This window comes from Gobio gobio (assembly GCF_949357685.1).
Source record: "Gobio gobio genome assembly, chromosome: 7".
In the NCBI taxonomy this organism is placed as follows: Eukaryota; Metazoa; Chordata; class Actinopteri; order Cypriniformes; family Gobionidae; genus Gobio; species Gobio gobio.
In genome coordinates, this window is record NC_137103.1 from 42,289,066 (window position 1) to 42,314,956 (window position 25,891).

General features: G+C 37.6%; 1 protein-coding gene across 3 annotated transcripts in view; it reads left to right on the top strand.

The window, feature by feature from the left end:
* gli2a (GLI family zinc finger 2a) overlaps positions 1–25,891 on the top strand; it is a 90,562-nt gene that overhangs the window by 57,892 nt on the left and 6,779 nt on the right. For 2 of the 3 annotated variants that reach the window (XM_079821884.1, XM_079821885.1), the window contains exons 4-10: positions 2,631–2,833; positions 6,036–6,215; positions 17,284–17,485; positions 17,603–17,804; positions 19,501–19,611; positions 22,115–22,243; positions 25,387–25,536. In XM_079821884.1, coding sequence (XP_079678010.1) covers positions 2,631–2,833; positions 6,036–6,215; positions 17,284–17,485; positions 17,603–17,804; positions 19,501–19,611; positions 22,115–22,243; positions 25,387–25,536 — 1,177 coding nt within the window. The remainder of the gene's footprint in view (positions 1–2,630; positions 2,834–6,035; positions 6,216–17,283; positions 17,486–17,602; positions 17,805–19,500; positions 19,612–22,114; positions 22,244–25,386; positions 25,537–25,891) is intronic. The other variant, XM_079821886.1, reaches the window with a different exon arrangement.

The window sequence follows — 25,891 nt, forward strand, 5'->3', positions numbered from 1 at the left end:
TTTGTCAGCTGAAGACCCGAGTTTGGTTTAAAGACGAAAAACGTACCAAGCGCGGTGTTTCTGATTTCCAACATGTACTCACAGCGTTCGGCATGGTCTTGTGGCTGTCAGAGCAGAAACGAAAGCTGCTGCTCTCTGTATGTTTATTTTGTCCATTAGATCAAAAGATCTGAAAAAACAGCCGCCCATAGACCCTCCCTTTAAAGAAATCAGGACGTGGTTGAAAGTGGACAAAAGAGACGGATTAAAACACCAGGTGTAAACGGGTATGTGTCTCCCTCAGTTACTTTTGATCCGATTGTCCAAATCACATTTTAAGACCAGGTGTAAACCGGTTTAAAGTGCTTTTGGTCATTTTTGCAACTTGACAGGCCCTGGTCACCATTCACATTCCTTGTATGCAAAAGAGCAGATTGAACTTTCTCCCCGGTTTGGAAAAACATGACAGTGAGTAGATAATGACAGAACTGTTACTTTAAGTATTTGGCACATAACTAAATACATTTTGATGGAGGCAATCTGTAATCCTCTTCATTCACATGTCAAACAAATCTAAATAACATACACTTTCATAAAAGAAACATTCCCCTTTCATTCAGGCAAAGGCTTTTTTTCTTCCCCATTGAGTACGGCCTAATTTTCCTCGAAACAAAATGAATGTGTAGCTATAGTTGTAGCCTGCTTGCCATCAAATCCCCAAAAGAACCGACCATCCCCCCATAATTTGCAGCCCAAGTGCAGAACACACCCTTGTGGAACGCAGGCTCTGATTCATACGCATGGTCATTTCCTCTCCCAGTGGAAAGTAAAGTAGTATGGGGACATAGACAGGTCTGCTTTATTTAACACTGTCTGACTTCCCCTCTGTGTTCCAGAGCACTCCATTTACGGACTCAACTGCAACAAAGAGCTTTCTTTCAAATACTTAATTCTGATTGGTCAAACACAGCATTTGCCAGTCTGAATCAGTTTGACATTAGGCTCCGGATCATTTCATTGCGTAAATGTAAATGCAGGACATCAGGTTCTGATCTTGCTCTCATCCAAGTGTTCAACCACTGTATGCTAATATGTTGTTGTGGGAACCACATGCAAACATCTCTTCAAAGTCCTCTTGCTACAGAAGATCAGAGATGTGTGCTCGACTTTCAGGATATGTTAAGAGTTACAGCTGCCTCCTGGCTGGTGTTCTTTGGACTGGCATGCGGGCGGTGCAGATACCTGCCAAGACGTGACACATTTATATCCTTACCATGACCTGTGGGCTATCTGTGAACTTCTGCCCCATTATCTTGTTCTACACATCAGCCTCTTCAAACAGTGACTGAGAAATGGGGGGTGTTAAGCAGTCTCATCATAACACTTCAGGCTTGTGCGTCTTCTGAGGCATCCATCCCACACAAACATTACAACCAACCATGTACTGCAGCGCTCTCAGTTTCGACTTGTTCACTACCTCCAGGCGTAAAGGGAGGAGTAACTTGTCTGTGTTTGGGTGTTGTGAAAAAAAAGCATGACCAGTTTTACAGTAAAGGTCTGAAGCCCAAACCCAGTCCGTAAAGACCCTTTGAGTGTGACCCAATTGGTGCTTTCAGATGTTTTTATCTGAACCTGAGTTGTTCACCAGCAAACTAAGTTCAGTCAAGAATTTTGTGTGTGTGTGTGTGTGTGTGTGTGTGTGTATGTGTGTGTGTGTTCATGATTCTCTATCCCAGTGGGGGACTTCAACCTGAATGCACACTGACGCATGGGGACTCTGTGAGGTAAAATGAGGTACCCTTGAGGAAACAAGCTTATAAATCATACAGAATTAGTTGTTGTTGTTGTTGTTTTTAATGCAGAAAGTTTTCTGGGATGGGTAGGTTTAGGGTTTGGGTGTGTATGTGTTTGTGAGGGAGAGATATAAAATAAATAAAAATAAAGATGTATAATAATGTGTATATTTGTGTGTGTATATCATGTACTGTATATCATTTTTTGTATTCAAAATTTTTTTTTTAAATCTTGAAACATTAAAAGAAGAAAAACAACAATTTGCCAATTAGATAAGAATAATAAACTGAAGTTAGATATGTTAGATATATATGTTTAAAAAATCCAAATATCTATAATTTTGCAAAACTTGTCTTTTGTCATTTTGATTGTCGATTCACACTGTTTATGAACTATTTTAATTCTTTATTTAACTTTAATATGCAACATATATTTCAAAGTGAAACTGGAAATTCAAGGAGAAAAAAATATTGGGTGAGATTTGATTACCCATCAGAAATGTGTTGAATTGTGAAAAGTGAGTGTTACCACTATTAGAAGGGAGCCAGACGGATTAGTGATGTCATCTAAAAAGGAAAGTCGATGAATCGTGCACTATAAAATCAGAAATTATGCATTAAGGAAGTAAATGGTAATTTCCTGATGAGTTCTGAGCTTGTTTTAAGTGAAATAATTAAGGTCTGTCACATACAAAGTGATAAAGATAGTGATGGTAAAAAGTACTTTTACGTGACCTTAAGACATGGATTTGCACAGAGCTTCCCTAATTACGCTACACTTAAGCACTTAAACCATGTGGCAGGCTGTCTTTGTGTAAGAAACTAATTGCGGTCTTGTTTTTCTTTGTCTTTTGCTAGACCTCATGGATTAGCTGGCAGTCCAGTTATCTCTGATATCTCTCTCATCCGACTATCGCCTCACGCTGCAGCTACAGGAGAATCCCCCTTCAACCCACCACACCCGTATGTCAACCCACACATGGAGCACTACCTGCGATCGGTCCACAGCAGCCCCACTCTCTCCATGATCTCCGCAGCACGAGGACTGAGCCCTGCTGACGGTGAGTGTCAGAATGTTCTCCATGTGCCAGTGTGCTGTTGTCGTTGACAAATACACTACCTTTCAGTAAGAAATGAATGCTTTTATTCAGCAAGGACACTTTAAATTGATCAAAAGTGACTTATATAGTGATATAAAAGATTTCGATTCCACATAAATGCTGCTCTTTTGAACTTACTATTCATCCAAAAATCCTGGAAAAAATAATGAAGCTGTTTTTAACATTGATAATAATAACAAATGTTTCTTGTGCACCAAATCAGCATATTAGAATGATTTCTGAAGGATCATGTGACAGTGAAGACTGAAGTAATGATGCTGAAAATTAAAATTTGACATCACAGGAATGAATTACATTTAAAAATACATTAACAGTTATTTTTAAATTGTAATATTTCACAATATTACAGTTTTTTATCAAATAAATGTAGCCTTGTTGAGCATGAGACTTCTTTAAAAAACATTTAAACATCTTTCCAACCCCAATATTTTGAAGGGAAGTGTATGTTCAGCTCTAAATAAAAAAAATGTCTCACCCTCATGTCTCTCTATATCCATATAACTATTTTTTTCCTTTTGTGAAAAACAAGAGATGTTTAGCAAAATGTTCAACAATGGAAGTGAATGTTGACTTCAAAAATCCCTAAAAGCACCATAAAAGTAAAAAAGTAAAAAAAAATAAAAGTGATTAATGTGCTGTAATCCAAGTAGTCATATGAAGCCATATGATAATGATGTGTGAGAAAAGACCGTAACAAAGCACTTTTACAATACTACACAATTGTGCTTTTTATGTTTTGGGCACTTGACAGCCCCTGGGAAACATTCACTTCCATTTTATGGAGTGATCATCCTATCTAACATCTTATTTTGTACTCAAAAGAATAAAGAAAGTCACCCAGGTACATTTAACTTCACTTAAAACATTAAAACGTTTTGGAATGACAACAGGTTTTTATTTGGAATAAAACGGGTTTGGAATGACATTAGAGTGAGTAAATTATATTTAACTATATTTTTATATATAGTGCTTTCAAATCACCCATCGTACCACCTGAGAATGGATTTTATGTTTATGGGAGTATGTCTAGGAGAAAGAATATAAACATTGGTCTAGGAGGAACCAATGTGCTCCTCCACAAACACAAACACCACAGAAACTCTCTACCATTGTTTACCTCCTTTATTGTGTCAATGACTTGGACATATAGTATGCTAAAAAATGACTGTAGACCTGCTCTTACGTGGCATGTTAGCCTGAATATGCAAATAGATAATAGTGGTAAAGAAAGCAAATCTCCCTTGCCAAAAGCATGGTCCTCTCAGCCCTGTTACAATGACAGGTTTGGACGAGCAGCCAAAACCAGAGATAAGTCACCAAGCATTATCTCTTGTCAGTAATGGCTCTGCTTTCACACTTAAATAAGCAATGTGGAAAAGATTGTGTTGGTGATTTAAATGGCGGCAGAGATAATGGTAGGAACTGAGCTTGAATGAATCCAGATAAAAAGCTGAAAAGCCTTTTTTCGATCATTTCATATACAATGTGTTACCAGCAGTTCACCTACACTTTAAAAGGTCTCGCATAAAAGAATTACAGGTGATTAATTCAATGATTTGCATAAAATATCACACTAATCCTAGTCTAATTTGGATTTTTTTTTTAGCCCTACATCCATTGTGTCCGCACATTATACACAGTCAACAAACTTTGTGACAGAGCTTCAGTCGTGCAGAAGTCAATCATGTTCTCCTTAACAGAAGGTCCATAAAGAATGGCTGATTAAGATCACTGAAGATGTCCCAAGCCCCAGAGCAGTGTTCTGACTGCTGATCTGCCTTCATTGGTCCACTGCCTCAGGGCTTTTTTAGCCCCAGCCTCTGCTGCGCCCCTCCTCACACCGTTTCTGAGCCCCTCTAGGGACGCAGTTATTCGATCCGGCGAGCGTGGAGAAAATAAACGGCCTTGTTCTGCCATGAATCCAGCACAAACACACGCCTGTTCTTTTTTAACCTCGCTGGGGCCTAATTGTTCCTGATAGAGCTGTTATGGTATGAATGGCCAAGCAGGCAAGAATGAGGTGGAACCACCCCCACCCCCCCATCCTGAGCGTCCCATAACTTAAGCAGCATGGGCGTGAACTGCTGTTATTTCTTCGTCATAGGCGAGTGTTACGGAAATAATGTAGGAGGCACTAATGGTTATCTGACCCAAGCAGACAGAAAAATAAATATATCACTTGCATGTATTGCCTTTGACACCTTTTAGATTAGGGTTTACTAGGTGCAGGTGTTAAAGTTTAGGCAAGGAGCTTAAGGGGAGAGCAAAGTAAGCTGTGTCACTTTTTACTTTTAGGCATATTTCAAAATGTATTAATATATATTAATATATATATAATATATATATGTATACATACATATATATATTAGGGGTGGCACGGTTCACAAAACCCACGGTTCGGTTCGTATCACGGTTTTAGGGTCACGGTTTTTGGTTCTGTATGGTTCTTGTTGTTGTTGTTTTTTAATCGTTAACACTCCAGAAATGTACTTCAGCATATGATATATAGCTTAATCATCCACAATTTAGGATACAGTATTAAAAAATTTATATATCAAGTTGTTTCCTAACTGGCTGTCTACCGAGTCCAACACATTGGCGTAACATTTTTCATGTTAATCATATGAATTTTGATCAGAACAATGCACTGTGGCTTTAATTCAGCTGACCTGATTAACAAATTTCACCATGAAGTGTTCCGTGTGTTTCACAATCACCATATGACATCCAGCGCTGTACTGTATATATTACATATTATATAAAATAAATATAAAACTGTAATTTAAATTGCAAATAAATACAGAATTTGTTTTACTTTGTTTCCAACATTACACAGCATTTGTAATCATTTCATATTTGAAGGCAAAACTTGCTATCAATATTAGTTCAGCCACTGGCACAACTTACCTCAAAGCATCTGGCACACAAAATGCTTAATTTAATAATTAATTGGTAATCTTTAGCCAAATAAGATTTTTTTAGAATTACAACTGGTAAGCATTTTTTAACACCAAAAATCTTTACGCCTTTTCTCATTTAGCATATCTAAATACTGTATAAGGTCATGTGACAAACATTGTGCACTCTCCCCCATCTATATGTGTGTGTGACTCCTGAAATACTAAACTCTTCTCTGTCTTAGCAGTGGCCCATGAACACCTGAAGGAACGGAGCTTGTTTGGCCTGCCCCCTCCCCCACCTGGGGCCAACCCCTCAGAGTACTATCACCTCATCACCAGTCATCGCAGCCCTTATGGAGATCTGCTCATGCAGACGGGGGCCGCGGCTGCTCATCTCCCTGACTACATGAGCCCAGTGGACAGTGAGTTACACTCTGCGAGTACTGCACTACACAGCATACTACATCCATACTGTCACCTTAAAGGTCCAATTTTTTGTGCTGCAATTCTTTGTTCTAACTTTATTTATTGTGAGCTATAAGTAAGCATTGAGTTCCCAGGGTCTCAAACTGGAACTTAAAGTTTTCGAAAATTAGACAAAATATATACATTTGCAACAATAATGTCACATCTAATCAATATTAGCAGGAAAATCAATTTGTGGCCTAGTCAGATTTCATCTGATTAGCAGTCTTCGGTTTACACTAATTTAACTATTATAGAAACCCTTGAGAAAGCAACACACTAGAATTGACATTTCGGAATGCAACAATGCACAAAAACGAGTTCGTGTAGCCAGAAGCGTTTGATTTCACATGCGTTCGTCGAATACTTTGTGGGCTTGAAATCTGTTTACAGACTTGTTGTTCATATAGCACCATGCAGTTAAAGATGCACATGATATTTGTAATACTATAAATCAGGGATGCCCAGTCCTGTACTGGAGTTCTAGCTACCTGCAGGGTTCAAATCCAACACACCTGTCCGTAATTATCAAGTGCTCTTGAAGATCTTAATCAGATATGTGCTGGATCCTAAATCGCCCCCCTATACCATTAAATAGGGCACTGTTTGAAGGGGACAGCCATTTGTAGTGGTCTCCGAAACCATAGTGGATGTTATTGGGTGCACTCATTCTATCCCACATTGCACCGCAATAACGAGTGTACAGCCGATGTACACACAGCGTCTGAATTCGCTCGCTCGTTTTCATTCATTCCTTCAAGTAAACTGTATTAGTGGACTAAAGTAGGGAATGGTGATTGAGGGTTTAGGGGGTGTTTTCGGATTCAGCCATGGTCTTATTATTGGACAAAGCGTAACGGCCAACTTGGAATTTAACCTTGCAGGCTTGCATTCAAGTGGCTTTGTCTTGAAGATCTTAATTAGCTGGTTCGGTTGTGTTGGATGAACTTTGCTGGAAGGTAGATCTCCAGGAACAGGATTTGGCACCCCTGCCGTAAATTATATTCTAATATTTTAACAATTCAAATTCAAATTCAAATTTGGCTCCTTATAGTTTAATTTTATGAGCCAGTGTCTCCCAAAGGGCTCTTTTTTTTTTTTTTTTTGGGAACCCTGCTTCTCCAAGAGTGTAAACACTGTGGCTTTGTGGTGCTTTCAAAATATTCTTCTATTGGTTTAAATGGGCCGACATTTCAATTTCTAACTCATGGTGTTTTGATTTTGGACTTCCTGTATATCTAGCAGGACAAACAGTGGAACAGTATGGAAAACCTGTTTGGAGATGATCTTTATTTTTTCAATTTTGTTTAATGCCACTATTAACGCTGAAACTTTAGATATCATCTTTTTTTTTAAAGCACTTAATGGACCAAAACTAGATGAAGTCAGTACCAGTGTTATTTTAGTATCATTGATATACTATTATATACTTTTTTATTTTTATATTTTCAGTTTTTTTTTTTCTTTTTAATTAAAGTTTTAGTCTTTTTGTTGTGTTTTTGTCATTTTTATTAGCTTTTGGTTTTAATGTCTATATAGTTTTTATTAAAACATTTTTACTGATAGGTTTTTGGATTATTACGTTTTAGTTATTTTAGTACTTCACGTTAGACTAAACAAAAATTATAATTTTTTGCCATAGCAACTTTTTTATATTTTATTTTTATTTATTTTATAAAAAATATACAATGGTTTTAGGTTTAGTCAAAGGGTCCCCTGCAATCAAAATGTAAGTCTATCAGGGCGGATCACATGCGCGAGTCAGCACAGGCAACAAAACGTATAGGACCCATTTGTATTCTGCACAGAATTCTGTATTTTAAAGTGATATGGAGGAGATTATTATGAGAAACGGTTAGAGATTTGGAGGAAACTGGCTTTACTGAGCTAAAAGGCTCTAGTCAAACTGTGATATAAGCGAAACGCTATCAGCTGTTTTAAAAAGGGGTGGGAGGGGCTTCTTTATATGTCCCGTCTTGTCTTCCTGTTTCAGGGGAAATTACGTCAACACATTGAATAATGCTGCGCGTTTCAAGGCACTTCAGTGGGCTTTTAATGATAATAACCCTGTCCAGTACAAATAGCTAATTCATTTGCTACACTTTGCGAAAAATTTTGCAAAAAATTATAGATTCGAAGCTTTCAACATCAAAGAAAAAGCCTTTCGATCTTCACCTGTATATAAAACATCGGCTGTAAACATGAACCATCTCAACAATTTACGAGGCGTTTCTGTTACAGCCTCTAATTCAGATTGGGCTGCAGGTGTGATGTGTTATTATAAGTAACACTCGACTTCCCTCCAACCTCACCTTAAAAGGGAAATACAGTTATGGAGGGAGACATATTTTTTTGCTGTGGCTGTAATGCCAAGTCTTTCATCTCTGCTCTTTGTTTTCAAGGATGTGTTATGGCAGCTATGTACCCCCTTCTTCTGCTTTGTAATGTGATCCAATTAGTCATGTAATGGACGGGTGTATGGTCTTGATCTTGTAAGGTACTGATTACTCCTGGCTCAATAATGTTCCATTGTTAAAAGATGCCCAGAGGATCGCGATTGCATGTCGTTGCGTAATCTTTAGGGGTGAACCAGGGCGAGTAGGTTGCAGGTCTCACGGTGCCAAGCAGGTTTTCGGCTCTCATCCAGAGTTTAAGGGAGAAATACGGTGTTGTGAATGGGTAACTCTGTGAGAGAGGATGAGGGGGAAGTCAGGAAACTTGTGATTGTAAATAATAAAGCTGGCACGCACTCTTGCCTTGATCCAGTCCAGCCACCCACAGTAACTCTTAGTGCCACAAATCCAAAGTCAAGTTTTCAATATTTTGTTTTATATCAGCATACGTTTATTTTATTTCAAGAAACAAAAACGTTCTTTTAATTTTAGTTAATGATAATAACCCTGGCCAGTACAAATAGCTAATTTAAAGTAATCAAGCTGGCACGCGCTTTTGCTATGATCCAGTCCAGCCTCACACAGTAGCTCTTAAGGCCCCAATTTACTTCAAGTGAAATCAAAGAACGAACTGGTGTGACGTCATTTCGGGCAAAATCAGGCCAAAGTGAAGTCCGTTTTCTGGAGCTCAAAAAAAGCGCATTTTATGGGAAAGTTTACTCTGGCTGGTAAACGCCTTCAAGCTACCATTGGTCCATGCCTGATTACATAATAGGTAGGTGTGCTCTGAGGCTCCGCCTTCTTTGACGTGGAAATCTTCTCCGGTTCATTTCTTCTGTTCAGGTCAGATGTCCACAGGTTAAAACATAACCACACGGGAGAGCTGCTTTACAGTAGAAACTGAAATTATTCAAACTGAAAGAGACACTAGCTATGTTTCCATTCACCTGTTTGTATACTCATTTTGAAGTATTGCATCAGAAACTAGTGATGGAAACACCAAATTTCGAGAATTTTTTTTTTTTTTTTTTTTTTACGCTCACTTGAGGTGATTTTTGACTTGTGCGAAAAAGAGTTCATGCAAATATAGGCAGATGGAAATGCATTTGCCAAATAAATTCCGAGGTAGCGAACATTAAACCCACGTGACTAATCGGCTTTTTCCGCTGATTCTGTCAATAATGTTGCATAATATTTCAAATGTGGCCTCTGACATTCTGAAATGTCGTAGCCAAAGGTTGTGAATAAAATGTCTGGTCACTAGGACCTCCAAAAAAATCCCTCTGACGTTGTCTTTCCCATATGTATGGGGCTCAACGTCATCGTAATGCCCTTGCTGCTAGTACCTTCATCCAAAAATTCTGCATTTCTTTTTCTGTGCATAGCATTCAATTTGGCGATAGCAAGCTGCACTGCTTGTAAATGTATATCTTGCCCAATCGAAACTAATTGCAGTCCTGTCTTCATTTTCTATGCGTGCCTTGTTTTATTTACTGTTGGTTACTAAGTCACAATACCACCGTCATCCGTTCAAATAACTTAGCATTTTTATTTGTATTTTTTTTTAACTTCTTTTCTTCCCTAAGCAAAGATTGAAAAACTATGAATATATTGGGTCCATTGATTTTTACATTTTATTTTATTTATTTATTTATATGTAACGAAAAGGTTTTTAGTTTTAGTTAATGATATATGACATTAACCTTTGCTAACTAATTTACTACGCTCAGTGAAAAATTGTGTAAAAAAGCTTTCCACATCAGATAAATTGAAAGTCGTTCAATCTTCACCCGTGTATAAAACAGTCCAGCCACCCACAGTAACTTTTAGTGCCACAAATCCACGCGCCCTCTCACATCACATGTCCCAATTACTTCCAATCACTAATCAAACACGGGCCTCTGCGTTTTTATGACTGTAATGAGTCGGTCATGAGAGTTGCTGCATCTGTGACCACTAACGCTGGCCGCCGCGGAGCTGACTGCCCACAGTTTGTTTAGTGAGGCTTGTTAGCTCAACACAGCGTAGGGCTTTCCCCTTCCCGGCTTGTGTCTTTGGCCTTCTCATCCGCCTGGCTTGATGTGGTCTCACTCTGGGCACTCAGGTGTTCACGGCTCTCCACACCAACCCACAGACACAGGGCTTTCATTGATGGCCGATGTCAGCTCATGGCGTGGTGGCATAAAGCAAGCCCTTCATTAGAGCAAAGTCCTGATAAATATGCATTGCAGAGCCTAGCGTTTGTCTTGGAATGGTGTGCCGATAAAATTCGTATGCGTATTTAAAAAATCAATTTATGTTCTAATAAATTCAGCAGACCCACCACAAGAGTGAGTGTTCAGCATGCACAAAGTGGCTCTCTTGTTTTTCCCTTCATGATTCCCATTTGCCCATTAGCTGACTTGGAGAGAGAAGGTTCGGTTTTCCTGTAAATGGTGATCGTTGTTGTAAAAAATGAAAACCGTGCACATGGAAAATCTGTCCAGCTTGTCATTTGAGCCAACATGTGCAGGACTGTAAATTTATTTGGACATTCGTCAGTTTTACACGCACTACTGGGTCAAACCAAGCCGTTAACTGCCGTGCAGCGTTGAATAGGTTGTTATAGACTTCACTGTACAGCAAAATAAGCATTTTTACATTTCATATAGCTGTAAAATTCACTGTAAAGCTGTATTTTCTACAAACTCCACTTTGGATATAAGCCCCACTACAATTAATGTATATATATATATATATATATATATATATATATATATATATATATATATATATATATATATATATATATATATATATATATATATATATATATATATATATATATATATATAGATAGATAGATAGATAGATAGATAGATAGATAGATAGATAGATAGATAGATAGATAGATAGATAGATAGATAGATAGATAGATAGATAGATAGATAGATAGATAGATAGATAGATAGATAGATAGATAGATAGATAGATAGATAGATAGATAGATAGATAGATAGATAGATAGATAGATAGATAGATAGATAGATAGATAGATAGATAGATAGATAGATAGATAGATAGATAGATAGATAGATAGATAGATAGATAGATAGATAGATAGATAGATAGATAGATAGATAGATAGATATTTAAAAAAAAAATATATATATATATATATATATATATTATTTTATATAAATAGTATTTAATGTTTGATTTAGTGTTTGATTTTAACAATTTAGCTTTATATATATATATATATATATATATATATATATATATATATATATATATATATATATATATATATATATATATATATAATTTACTTATCATTTTAACAAACAAATTTAAATAAATATATACTGTATTGTGTAGTGAACCCTGCTATTTTTCACTCATGCACTAGCTCACATGCACAGACTTTGGTGCTGATAGGAGTATTTAAAACAAATCTCTCGTCATTAAATATGCTTAGTATGTAGCCCCACATCAGTCATCCATGACTTATAAAGGTAAAAGTAAACTCTTTAAGACACAAGAATGATGGATCATCACCCGTCTTGAATTTAAACCCAAAAAGCTTTGAATACATGTAGCTCACTCCTGCAGATCACTTTCCTCCTGCCAACGATGTGAACGCCAAACGCATTTGCCCCGACAGGCCCCAAAATAACAAACAGAGGCAAACAATGAAAGGAGTCGGCGTCGGCTATGAGTGCACGTCTTGCTGAAACGCTCCATTGCTGAGCCAAGTGCATGTGCATGCCAATGGCGTGCACTTTACATGTTAATTATGGTCTGCGCCTGACAGGGCGACACGCCGATTGAAAGCACAGTCGCCACTAAAAACAACACAGCCGCATTTCCCCATCACACCCAGACGAGTTTTTACTCAATGGGCACGTTCCTTAGGCCCTTTTTTGTGTACTTTCAGTGAATCTATTGCGCATGCAATGTTATGAGAAGTCTCACTCAATGCTTCTCAATGGGTGAGATGGGAAATGCTGGCCTTACGCCCTCTGGATGGATGGATGTGAATAAATAAATCACCACAGCCTCCGGCTCACAGCCAGACTCTGCCTGATGCCCAAAACAGCAGGATAATAGGTTGAACAGACCTCTGTTTTACCGATGGCTCAATTCACCTCTGCTTCTTCACTCTATGTTGAAGTGAAGGGGTTTGCAGCCTCTAATTGAGTCGCTTACACAGGAATGCTTGAAGATTATGAATGGAAAAAGGAGGGAAACAAGTGCTGAACTCATTTGTATGGCATAGCCAGGGGGGAACAGTTTAAGGTCCCGTGATAATAGCTACTGCCAAAGCAAACGTCTGCTGTCCGGCTACAGGCAGGACTCTGGTGTTTGGGAACGGAGGTTTTTGCGTGTATAGGAAAGGAGTCTTGTCACCACTGCAGCTCAGTCCAACATACTCACACAAACGTATGCCTGCGCAACAGACACTAACACAAGACGCTCACATTTTGCACTTCAAGCGCACGGCAATGAATTAATTGTATTTATTTATTTATTTAAATTGTAATGTACACTATCATTCAAACGTTAAGGGTCAGTAGTATTTTTTTTTTATATCCTGAAAAGATGTACTGTATATTTATCAAGGTTTCCAGGTTTTCTGAGCACCAAATCTGTGTATTAGAAAGATTTCTGAAGGATCATGTCACTGAAGACTGAAGTAATAACTGCTAAAAATTCAGCTTTGCCGTCACAGGAATAAATTACATTTTAAAATATAATAAAATAGAAACAGTTGTTTTCAATTGTAAACAATATTACTGTTTTTTACTGTTTTTTTTTTATCAAATAAACTTGGACTTTTGTATTGCATAATATATATTTTTTATTTATTTACCGGTACTTGTTTAATTTTTAAGTATTTATAATTATACAATTAGTTGATTTGTATTATTTGCATGATAATAATTTTCATTGATCCCCAAAAGGAAATTAAAGCAGGGAAGGAACATAGGAATAACACCTTTCAAATACATTTTTCTGGCATCCCAATAAAAACATCAGAGCAGATGCCTAATATAATTGCCTCCTTTGTAAACGTGCAGTGAGCGCCTGTAATTATAAAGCCATATATCAGGCCAGATCCTCAATTAGAAGCACCTCCTCCTACCCACGATTCCCCATCCCACACAGGGTCGACAGGACTGCCTGAGCCAGCCTCTGCCACCACCGCCTCACAGCACTGCACATCTGGTTTAGCGCTCTCCCAGGAACCTGTGCACCCCTAAATTAGAGACACTGCCTATAAAAACAGACCATTGCAGAGTGTGTGGGACTCGGCAGCTGAGGGAAGGCCAGACGCTGCTACCCCCTGCTGTTCTCTTCACTCTGTGGGCAGCGGCCTGCAAAGTGCTGCCACACGCTGTCCCATCAACGTGGCAGTCGCACAGCAAACTGTACGTGTTCTTAGACAGACTCTATTAGGGGTTTTAGGTATATTTTTAGGTTTTTCGGTATTCAATCGAGAGACATTGTTATTTTTTGAAAACTAATTTCATGTCATTCTTTGTCATCCCGTGGTTCGGAGTCTGACCCCAGACTCGCAAACTATTGCTGCTCTTCTCCAAGCAAAGCCAGCCTCCCAATCTTAAAAACATTAAATGAAATGTGACACATTTATTTAGTGTTTAGTCTTGCTTAGATGGCAGGTTTTATTTTTATAAAAATGCGGACTTCTTTGGCTGTGCGATTTAATCGTAATTGATCGAATTTGGCTTCCAACGATTATGAAAACAAGTTAATCGAGTCCCGCACACATTCTTTTCCTTCACAGCGGTGTAGTGGACAGATGATCTAAATCTAAAATCAATACTTGGAAAATGTAACTGTGATATGACTCTGTGACTGTGATATGACTTAGAATTACAGCGGCTTGCCACTTGGTGGCAATGTATAGGATGATGCACGAGGGTCCACTATAGTCTATAGAGATTGATGTGCAACTATATCAAAACCCATGTATATGCAAGAAAATGCTTTTTGAATAGCTGTCCACTGTAGTGACCACTATGCATGAAAGGGTTAAGTGAGTATTGAAAAATACAGTCTACTAAACTGCTGTTTGCTAAACTGTGGGACGTGTTTGATAGGAAACAGTGTTATTAAAAGCATAGACGGCTCTCTATGCGAAACACGGATCAGCAAATGGGCCTTGGATATGCAAATAAATGTTAAAATGCCTTTTTGGAGAGTATTCACGTAAACACAGTGGGTTTTGTCTGATGTAAACATGCACAGTTGAGAAAGAAAACGCGTGTATAATAGTATATTGGAGCCGTCCATAAGCTCTTAAAGAGACAGCAGCCTAATATACCTGCTGCAGTCTGTCGTTTATGATAATCAAACAACAAATGACAAAGGAAAATCACTCACTGGTCTTGACTGAATAACTTAAGTAACTTTAATTAGGATTCATTTTGTTTGTAATTAGTTTATTTGTTTTTTTGTATTGCTGACTGTTTACTTGTCTTATGTAATTGTTTTTGAGGACCTTTTTCTTACATTAGTTAAGCTAGTACTAGTTTTTACTGAAGTATAGATAATTGTGAAATTTCACTGATTTTTAAAATTACTCATATTGTGAAATAAGACTTTGATCATATCTCCCACAAATAATCGTGTTAAATAATCGTAATTTCAATACTGACCAAAAAATAATCAGGATTATTATCATTTTTGCCATAATCGAGCAGCCCTACTTACTTTTTTCTGCGTTTCATTTATTTAGGGCTTTTTGAGAGGTAAAAGGTGATGTCTATTATTTTAGTTGTTTAAATCTCCTCCTTTAATATGCATAGGTATCTATAAGCAAGCTTTTTGAAGGTTAAGTATTAAGAAAAATGTTAAACAACCCGGCTCATACTGCTGGTTGAGTGCGTTGCATTATGGGATACAATATTCCATGAATTAAGCTCTATTTTACACAGTTCATGCTCATGTTGTTATTCACTTATGTTTTAGGTGTTTTTGATATCCCACACATACAGAAGATTAGGTTACTGGACAATAGTTATAGTAGTATTATAGCCTTTCCGTTTGATGTAATGGTGCAGAATTACACACTTTACCTTTAAGTGAAGCACTGAGGGATCAAATGTCAAAATCTCATTAGTTTATATGTAGCGTAACAACCTATAATAGTTGCTGTTTGCAATGCACATCAAAACTTGCTTAAAGAATGGCAGGAGAGTAATTAACTGGTTGGAGGCTGTGGATTTGTGAGAGTTTGACAGGCGTCTGTTTGAAATGTTAGTCGAGGGTTTTTTGTGAGGTGCTTGTGTTTGTGTGTAGTTTAATGGACCCATTACATGTTTCCTGTTGTAGCACCTTTGCTGATGCCCCCCTGGAGGGCAAAATAGCCTCCTTGCCCGGCTGCTGTTCTCTGTCCTCTTACACCAGGGCTTTAATGCACAGCACCTGTTTACTACAGTTCAGCGCACATGGCACATGCACATAGAAACGTGGCCTTTAAGTCAACACTCACTCAGCAATTGGAATGCAAATGAAAAGTCAAATTATACAGTTTTTACATTTTGTGGAAGGGTAATTTTGTAATTTTCCACCCTCTTTTTTGCCCTTATAATTATCAAGTGTGATTGTAGATATAATTGTGACTTTTGTCATCAACATTTGCAGCTGTTTCAATAAATTGTAAATATAAATATCTGCATTGAGTGTTTTTTTTATTATTTATTATAAATTAATTATTTTATTCAGTAAGGGTGCATTAAATTGATCAAAAGTAACTGTAAAGTACAGTTGTTGTTTTTTACAAAAGATTTCTATTTCAAATACTGTAAGTGCTGTTCTTTTTCATCAAAGAATGGCTAATGATAATGGCTACTGAAAATTCAGCTTTCCCATCACAGGAATACATTACATTTTAAGTTAGTTCTTTTGTTTGTTTGTTTTATTTTTATTATTATTGTAATAATGCTTCACAATAGTACTGATTTTACTTTTTAAACAAATAAATGAAACCTTGGTGAGCATAAGTAAATATCCAATAAATATAAATAAAAATTAAAAATCTTACCAACCCCATACTTGAACGGAATTGTAAACAATTCTATCCTTGCTATTTTTTGAAGATGAATAACGTGCACAGAAAATAATAATACAAACTGTGAAATGGTTAGAGTGCTGATACTGGGAGAATATTGCACGGCTCTCAGCCAATCAGACTCGAGAACCAGAAAGAACGTTTTATATAAAAAAAAAAAAAAATTTTTAATTTAAAAAAAAATTATATATATATATATATATATATATATATATATATATATATATATATATATATATATATTCTTATCATATTCTTGGAGATTCCGAAAGTATCTTACTCAAATCTCCTCAAAGTAAAATGTAGGCTATTCAGCATTCCAAACCTTGTTTGCTTGCTAATTTGCCTGATTTTACTCTCTGATCAATGTTGTTAAATAGCATCTGTTTGACATTCTGCAGAACAACTCATTGGGTGAGATTGGGATGATTAGGCTGTTAAATTATTCATAGTGAGTTGTATGCAAGCCAACGTGGGAGTGATTCTGGAGATAAAGAGAATTGAACTGATCTCTTTAAGGTGAGATTGAAAAAAGGGTCTTTTTCTTTCCAGTGTCCCGTTTCCCCAGTCCCAGACTGACGCCGAGGGTGAGCAGGAAGCGAGCGCTGTCCATCTCTCCTGTCTCGGATGCCAGCATCGACCTGCAGACCATGATCCGCACCTCGCCCAACTCTCTGGTGGCCTACATCAATAACTCCCGCTCCAGCTCGGCTGCAAGTAGCTCTTACGGCCACCTCTCCGTCGGGGCCATCAGGTACAGGAATGCCCATTGGTGTTGATTTTTTTTTTTCCTTCTCGTAAATGTTTTTGCAGGTTGCCCATTGTTTGAACTAACACAAAATGTGACTATTCCCTTTTTCTCACGTCTCAGTCCGTCCTTCACATTCCCACATCCTATCACACCAGTTGCGTACCACCAGCTGCTGTCCCAACAGAGAGGTCTGAATGCGTTTGGACACACTCCCCCCCTCCTACAGCCTTCTCCTTCCCTCAGTAGCAGGCAGCAGACCCTGGTGACAGCTGCTGTGCTGACCAACAACAACAGCGCCGACACCAACACAGAGTCCAGCCAGGTGATTTTACAGAGGTTTCCATGTTCTCAGGGTTCCAAAGGTCTTGAGAAACCTATACATTTCATGTTTAAATTATGCACTAATGTTCAATGGTTTGGGATCAGTAAGTAAGTCTTTTTTTTAAGTGATTATCATGGTTTACTCAAAAATATTAAGCAGCACAACTACTCAACACTGATAATAATAAGAAATGTTTCTTGAGCAGCAAATTAGCGTATTAGAATGATTTCTGACAGGTCATGTGACACTAAAGACTTTGCAGGAATTAATTACATTTTAAAATAGATTTCACTTATAATATTTCACAATATTGCTGTTTTGACTGTATTTTTGATCAAATAAATGCAAAGAGACTTCTCTTATGCTCTGTTTCAAATACATTTTGAAAAAGCTTATTCACCACAAACTTTTTAACAGTAGTGTATAATGTTTCAGAATGCACCCATAAATAATTATTATAACTATAAATATAGGCCAATAATTGCTTTCATGTTATGGCCAATAATCAATAATTGATGTTGAAATTCTATACTATTGTTTTTAAAGGGCTAGTTCACCCAAAAAGTATCCCATAATTTAAACCATTCTAGGTGTATATGACTTTCTTCCTCAACCAAACACAATCAGAGTTATATTAAACAAAAATACATGGTACCATAGATTTTGAAGCCCAAAAAAATCACATCCATCCATCATAAAAGTAATCCATATGGCACCAGGGTGTTAATAAAGGCCTTCTGATGCACAGCGATGCGTTTTTGTATGAAAAATATCCATATTTATAGTCAAATTCAGTCAAAATACTGAGCTCGGGTCGGCCGTTACTCTGTGCGTGTTCCTGTGAGTTCATTATATGGAGGCTTGCGGGACTATTTTTAAAAGTTTCTGCTTTTGAGATCCGAAAAGATAGAAGACATAAGGCATTGGAACAACAGCAGGATGAGTAAAAGATGGTTTTATTTTATTTTCAGGGTGAACTATCCCTTTAACTTTTAGTTTAAGCGTTTCATAATGGCATTGATTAGCATGGCTATAGTGGTCCACCAGCAGTAACCAACATAAACAAACCGGAAAATTCATGCTAATCTGAGCATTCATCCCCATTTTTTCATTCATCAGCTTCTATAGAAGGCTGTGTAATGCTCATCGACCAAGGACCAAAGAGCTGCTGTAAACACTGTGGCCATCCAGAATATAAACTTCCTCTTACCTGCTCTCACTTTATCCAGACACTCACCAAATCAGTTTTCGTTCCAGCTTTATTGCTGATCTCCAAGACACATACACACACTATAGTTATGAGAAACACATTTCCCTCACTTTCGAGCAAACCATGTCAGGGTTATTGAGTTAATAGAAAACATGGGCCTCTGCCATACTGTAGTGCTTGGAAGGAAAGGCACCCCCACTTCAACGGAGAGCCTGCGTGTTCAGAGAGACTGTCTGTTGAATTATGAATCCATCTGAGGATCAAAGTCTGTAGTCGCTCTCTGGGCGTAATAATTTCTTCCTTTTCATATTTCCATCTGACAGATGCTCATGGCGCAGTCTAAACTGTTTAGTCTCTGCGGCAAGTTGCTTTGTGAAATATGGCATCTGGAGCATGGTGCCTTTGTAGGCGTGAAATCACCACTCATGCCAGCAGCCAAACTGTCGACATGGTGTCTCCAATGACTCTTTCCTTGCTCTCTTGCAGAATGCTGGTGGAGATCCCGCTGTCAGCAGCACTGTCAACCCAATGATCTTCAAGAGGTCAAAGGTGAAGACGGAAGCAGATGGACCCCACCCCATCTCACCTGGTTCTCAGGTTTGTGGGATCACATTTTTAAGGGTTTTAAGCTTCAAAATGGACTCAAACGAACTATTAAAGTCCTTATGATTTTTGCTCTGATTCTGGAGCCAAAAAATTGCTTTGTGTGACAAACAGCCCTAGATTTAAGTAAAATCTCCATAGCACATTCATTAGAAAATCAAATCATCCTTTTTTTGTAATCTTTTCATTCAATCGTTGTTCCACTTGTTTCCTTTTTTAAGTCTCTCTCGTATCTTACTTTTTTTTATGAATTCTCGGCTCATTTCCAGTTCTGTGACAGTGTGTTGGTAAGATACATGAGGAGAGGTGTGGAGTGTGATCGGGGGGCAGATGTGAATTGATGAGCACACAGTAGTGGGACGGATATAAAAATGCTGTAGTCAGCATGGACCTCTTTCAAAACCCTTCATATTTGAGGTTTCAACACTTGGAATGAAAGAAACCAAACTCTGAATAGTTTCAAAGAAACCATTATCAGTTGTTGCTTTAGTGCTCTTAACAACATAGCGCTCGCTGGTTAACATACCCTTGACTTTTGACTGGATATCACACAAATTAGCATGTGGGAGGTGACATTAGATGTGGCCGTGAAGCATTCCGTTCTCTCGCCACATTAGAGAGGTTTTGAACCATTTAACTTTAAGCTTCAATAAAGCTCAAAAACATTCTTAACATTCCCAAACCTTAAGAGAAACGAGGGTTGCAATATTGCGTTGGAAATCAACATGACCACCAACAATAGTTCCCATCTGATTCTCAAGATACCTCAAGACCACGATCGGCTCCCATAAGAAATATAAAACACTAATGAGATCTCTTTAATGTCTCATTTTTTTCCCCCTAGACCACAGTGAGACCAAATGGTTCCTTAGGTATCCTGCTTGTCAGATTTTTCTCCTGAGAGAATAACTTAAATAACTTTTTTTTTTTTTAAATGAACATGTCATGTCTCTTCAAGAGTATCAGACAAGTATATCTCAGACTTTACTCGGATTTCCCATGATAACAAAGTCTGGAATCAGAAGTCAAAGATCTCAATATGAACTCAAAGAAACTCAATCGAAGCTACGCTATCCCTATCAGTTTTATAGCTCTATGCTCTTACAATCAATTATACTGTGTTCCAAATTATTATGCAAGTGACATTGTACCGAAATTCTGTAGAATTTCAGTACAATAAACATTCAGATTTATGTTTTTCAAAGAAAGTGTTTGTTTGTTTTATTTCTCCATATCTTTTTAGAGAACTGGTATCAATCTCAGACAGGTTTGTTGAATAGTTTGCCAGGTCTACTTTGGTAAATGAAAACCCTACTTAAAGAGGTTGTTCCACATTATTAAGCAAGTCACATTTCTCATGAAATATGGGGAGGAAGAAAGATCTTTTTGAAGATGAAAAGCATGAAATGGTGCATGAAAACATCTCATATTTTGTGAAAACTGAATGGAGATTATAAGATTTGTGAGTAATTTACAGCACAAGAGAACTCAGTCAAATAAAGTCTTATTAAGACAAAAGATTAAGTCAAAAAAATGTATTGTATTAAAGGAACACACCGACTTTTTGGGACCTCTCATTCCTGCATAATGATCAAGGAACTTTGCTGCCGTACTATGGGTGCAGCAGGCACAATGATATTACACAGCGTCTGGAAATAGGCTAACTTCCGTCAACATAACCAACGTGACAAACTGCTTGCACAGGACTTTTTTCAGGCGCTGCGAAATATCATTGCGCCTGCTGCACCCATCATTATTACGCAGGAATGAGAGAATAGTTCCTAGCCATTTTGGTCTAGAAAATCGCAACTTTTAATTTTCCGTCTGTCTTAGTACACGATGTAACTATACACATCACAACATGTAAACAGGAAAATGTTGGCGTTATTTTGTCACTTATTGAGTAGTAGGCTAGCTGGGCCGTTTACCTCCAGTCTTTGTGCTAAGCTAGGCTAGCGGTGGGTGCGTCAGACAGAGTTATGGCACACACGGAGATGAGAATGTATGTATGGACTTATCTAACTCTGGGGGATACGGTGAATAAGCTAAAGTCCCAAAAAGTCGGCGTGTTCCTTTAAAAGGACAGCTATAAAAAAGCCACTGTTGAGCAGCAAACAGGTATTTGAAGCTGCTGGTGTCTCTGGAGTCTCAAGAACCTCTCCATGCAGGTTGCAGTTGTGCGTAAAGTTGCATTTCAGCCATCTTTAACCAAAGCTCGGTATATAACAAACCTTTCTGAGATCGATACCAGTTATCAACAAAGATAAGGACAAATAAAACAAACAAATACTTTCTTTGAAAAACTAAAATCTGAATGCTTATTGTCCTGAAATCCTACTGATGTTACTTCGGAACACTGTGTATATATAACTCTATTCATTCTCACAAGCTAAAAAGCAACCACTGAGCAATAACATTTCATTTTGACTGATATGTATGATAGACTTAATAAAATAAAGTATACAAATAAAGTTTACCAGTGTTGTTTCCTCAACAGGATCACATGGAGTTACGGGAGGAACTTGATAAAGATGAATGCAAGCAAGAACCTGAGGCTGTGTATGAGACCAACTGCCACTGGGAAGGATGTTCCAAAGAGTATGACACCCAGGACCAGCTAGTTCATGTTAGTCACTTTGTTCTATTAAACTCCTATTTGGTTCTCCTTTGATTTTGAAATACCTTATAACTCTAAGCGCTATTAATTTCCACAGCACAAGAGCTCTTTTTCAAAACCTAGTGAGCTGCCTTTGCTGTCTTCTGCCTACATTATAACTTCATTAGTGTCTCTACATACACTATTAATAGTTTGGGGTTAGTAAGATTTTTAATGTTTTTGAAAGAAGTGTCTTATGTAGTTTACTGTAATTTATTCCTTTGATGGCAAAGCTGAATTTTCAGCTTCATTACTCCAGTCTTCAGTGTCACATGATCCTTCAGAAATCATGCTGATTTGCTACTCAAAAAACTTTTCTTATTATTATCAATGTTAAAAACATGATCCTGACCAAAAATCTATTTTATGCATCCTTGCAGAATAAAAGTATCAATTTATAAAAATAACAAAAACGTACTGATCCCAAACTTTTGAACAGTAGTGCATATTATAAACATAAAATTTCCAGGTTTCTCAAAGGACTCTTTGATTAAAAAGAACAGTCAAAAGAGCAGCATTTAATTTAAATACAAATATTTTGTAACATTGTAAATATCAAGTCAAATACCAATTTAATGTGTCTCTAACAATGGGAAAAATGGTCAGCGCGCCCAGGTCTAAAAGGGTTGTCCATAAGGGTGTGTTTTGTGCATTAAACCAATCAGAGTCTCATCTCCCATTCCCTTTAAAAGCCAGTTGTGTTCGCGCCATGGCGGATTTGCTATTTACATGGTGGAATTTGCAAGCGGAAAAAATTAATGCTTCTCCAGAGAGGAATCCTTTTGTTTTTAAGATTAAAAAATGTTTGTGTGCTGTTGTGCGTCCCTGTGTGTGTAATAAGCAGAGTGTACGGGCCTTTAAATAACACAAAAAATGTTGTCGATCAATGGAGCAGTCTATTTCAGTTTCCTCCAAATAGCAACTCGCCAACAATGCGCCTGAACACACCTCGTTTTCAGACCAGCACGCCCATGGGCGCACAAATGAGCGCAGATGCATTTGCTATTTAAACAACGTGACGCTGGACGTCAAAATGATGTCACTACCAAAAAAACTCTTGCGTCGCACCTGGTGCCACATTGTGCTGGGTATATGATAGGGCCCTTAGTTTTGGAACAGAGCTTGAAATGTTTTCTTGAAATGGCTGGCCATTATGACTAAACCGAAACACAAATTGCAAACATCTTATCTGCCTTTTTAAAGCAGAAACAACTGTAAATAATTAGAAACACTGCACAAGTTTCTCATCGACAGCTTTAGCCAGAGTTGTAACTGATCCTTTCCTGTCACTGACACGTGTAAGGTTAATGAGCATGTTGATACCCGCAGAGGTGCAGAACGCGTTCACTTACACACATATACTCTCGTATGTATGGCTCCTGTCTCTGTGCACCCTCTGACCTTTTAACTTCCCTGAGGCCATATAGTAAATCCGTCATCATGCCAGCAGCTCTGGAGTGGCCCTTTCCACCTCTGACACCTCAGCCCCTCTGCTGGGCGTTATTAACAATCTGAAAGCCACGATGTGACAGATAAACTTGGGCCCAGAGTCTGACAGGAACACACCGAGCCAGTCTGGCTCCCCATGAGACCTGGAGCTTTGGAATCCTTTGGGGTTCTGGATCAGTGGAATTGGGTTCCTGCCATTCTCCAATTCCAGAACGAGCCCAAACCAGTCTAAGCTGAGCCTAGTGTGTGTTTTGTTTTCTAAAACCCACACTAGACTTAAATGAAAGCACAAACAAACATATGGTCTTAGGTAGTTGCAAGTGAATTGTTGTTGGAGATTACAAGTATGCTGTCCATCATTATTCGGATTTCTAAGAAATACGATCAAATGGTTTTGAAAAGCGAGACCAAGTGTAAGGTATAATTACAGCCAGAGAAGACAAGGAAGAGGAATCAGAAGTGGAAACAAAGGAATGTTTAGAGACCAGAGCAAAACTGAGAGCCTGGACTTCCTTCCTACACACCCTTTTCATTCCTGAGGCTATAGTCTGTGCTCTCTGCATGCAATCTAAATTACATACCTCAAGAAACAAAATAATGGCATGGTTTCATTTTATTTCATGCAATCCTTCCCTGAAGAACTTCATTCAGCGAAAGGTTAGGTGCTGTTAGAAGAATACAAAGCAAGTACTGTTCAAGAAACACAAAATAGTTATTTTTATTATTGTTTTATAGTATTATTTGTGTATACTCACCATTCAAAAGTTTGGGGTCAGTAGGATTTTGGGGGGGGGGAATTGAATGTTTTACAGCGAAGACATTTAAATGATTAAATTGATCAAAGTGACAGTAAAAACATTTATAATGTTACAAAAGATTTCCATTTTTTAAAAATGCTGTTCTTTTTAATTTTCTATTTTAAAATGCATCATGTTTTCCACAAACATATTAAGCAGCACAACTGTTTTTTAACATTGATAGTAATAAAAAAAATGTTTTTAGCACCAAATCAGCATATCAGAATGATTTCTGAAGAATATGACTCTGAAGAATAAGTAATAATAATATCTGATAAGATATATTAAAAATAATAAGAATTAAGTAATATCTGCTGAAAGTTCAGCTTCGCCATCACAGGAATACATTACATTTTAAAATATATTAATATTATTTGAAATTGTAGTAATAATTCACAATATTATTGTTTTTAATGCATTTATGATCAAATAAATGCAGCCTTGGTGAACATAAGATACTTCCTTCCAAAATCTTACCAAAAATTTTGAACAATAGTGTGTATGTGTATATTATATTATTATTACATTTTTGTATTTGTTACTGGCCGATTCTCAAAAACATAAAAAGAATTAAATAAAAATAATCTTACCAAAACTTTCAAATACTTGGTCAGCATCTGCTACAGCATTTTGCAGCGAACTTAAGAAACCCTCCACCTTCCCCAGCTCTACCTGTATAGATCTGCTACGGGTAATTCACGTATGCTATATTGTGCCGTAGCAGCATGTCTTACTTGCTCTAAGCAGCATGTCGTGTATGTCATATCCATTACCATTACAGAAATATATATCATTGGCCGTTTATTGCAGATTTAAGGAATTAAGGCCGTTGTTGACATTTATGTTGTCACTTTTTTCTACCTGCAGCATATCAATAATGACCACATCCATGGAGAGAAGAAGGAGTTTGTGTGCCGATGGGAGGAGTGCTCGCGAGAACAGAAGCCTTTTAAGGCCCAGTACATGCTTGTGGTTCACATGCGTCGACACACTGGGGAGAAGCCCCATAAGTGCACAGTAAGTGATGCACCACTGCTCATCGGGCCTTCATTTCATTCTTAAATGCACGCTAACTCTTTTTTTTTTTAGACATTCTGCTAACTTAAGTAACTTTGCAACTACATGTCAACTACCAGTCATTACAGTGTTAGTAGTCTGTCTGCTTAATACTGTTAATCTGATCACACTTTATTTTGATAGTCCCCCAACAGACATTCTACTGACTATAAGTAACTCTGCAAGTACATGTCAATTTATTCTACTAACCTTAACCCTAATCCTAACCTAACAGTCTATTAATACTCTAAAGAGAGTTAGTTGACATGTAGTTGCAAATTAATGCGAGTTAGTTGGCACACAGTTGCAAAGTTAC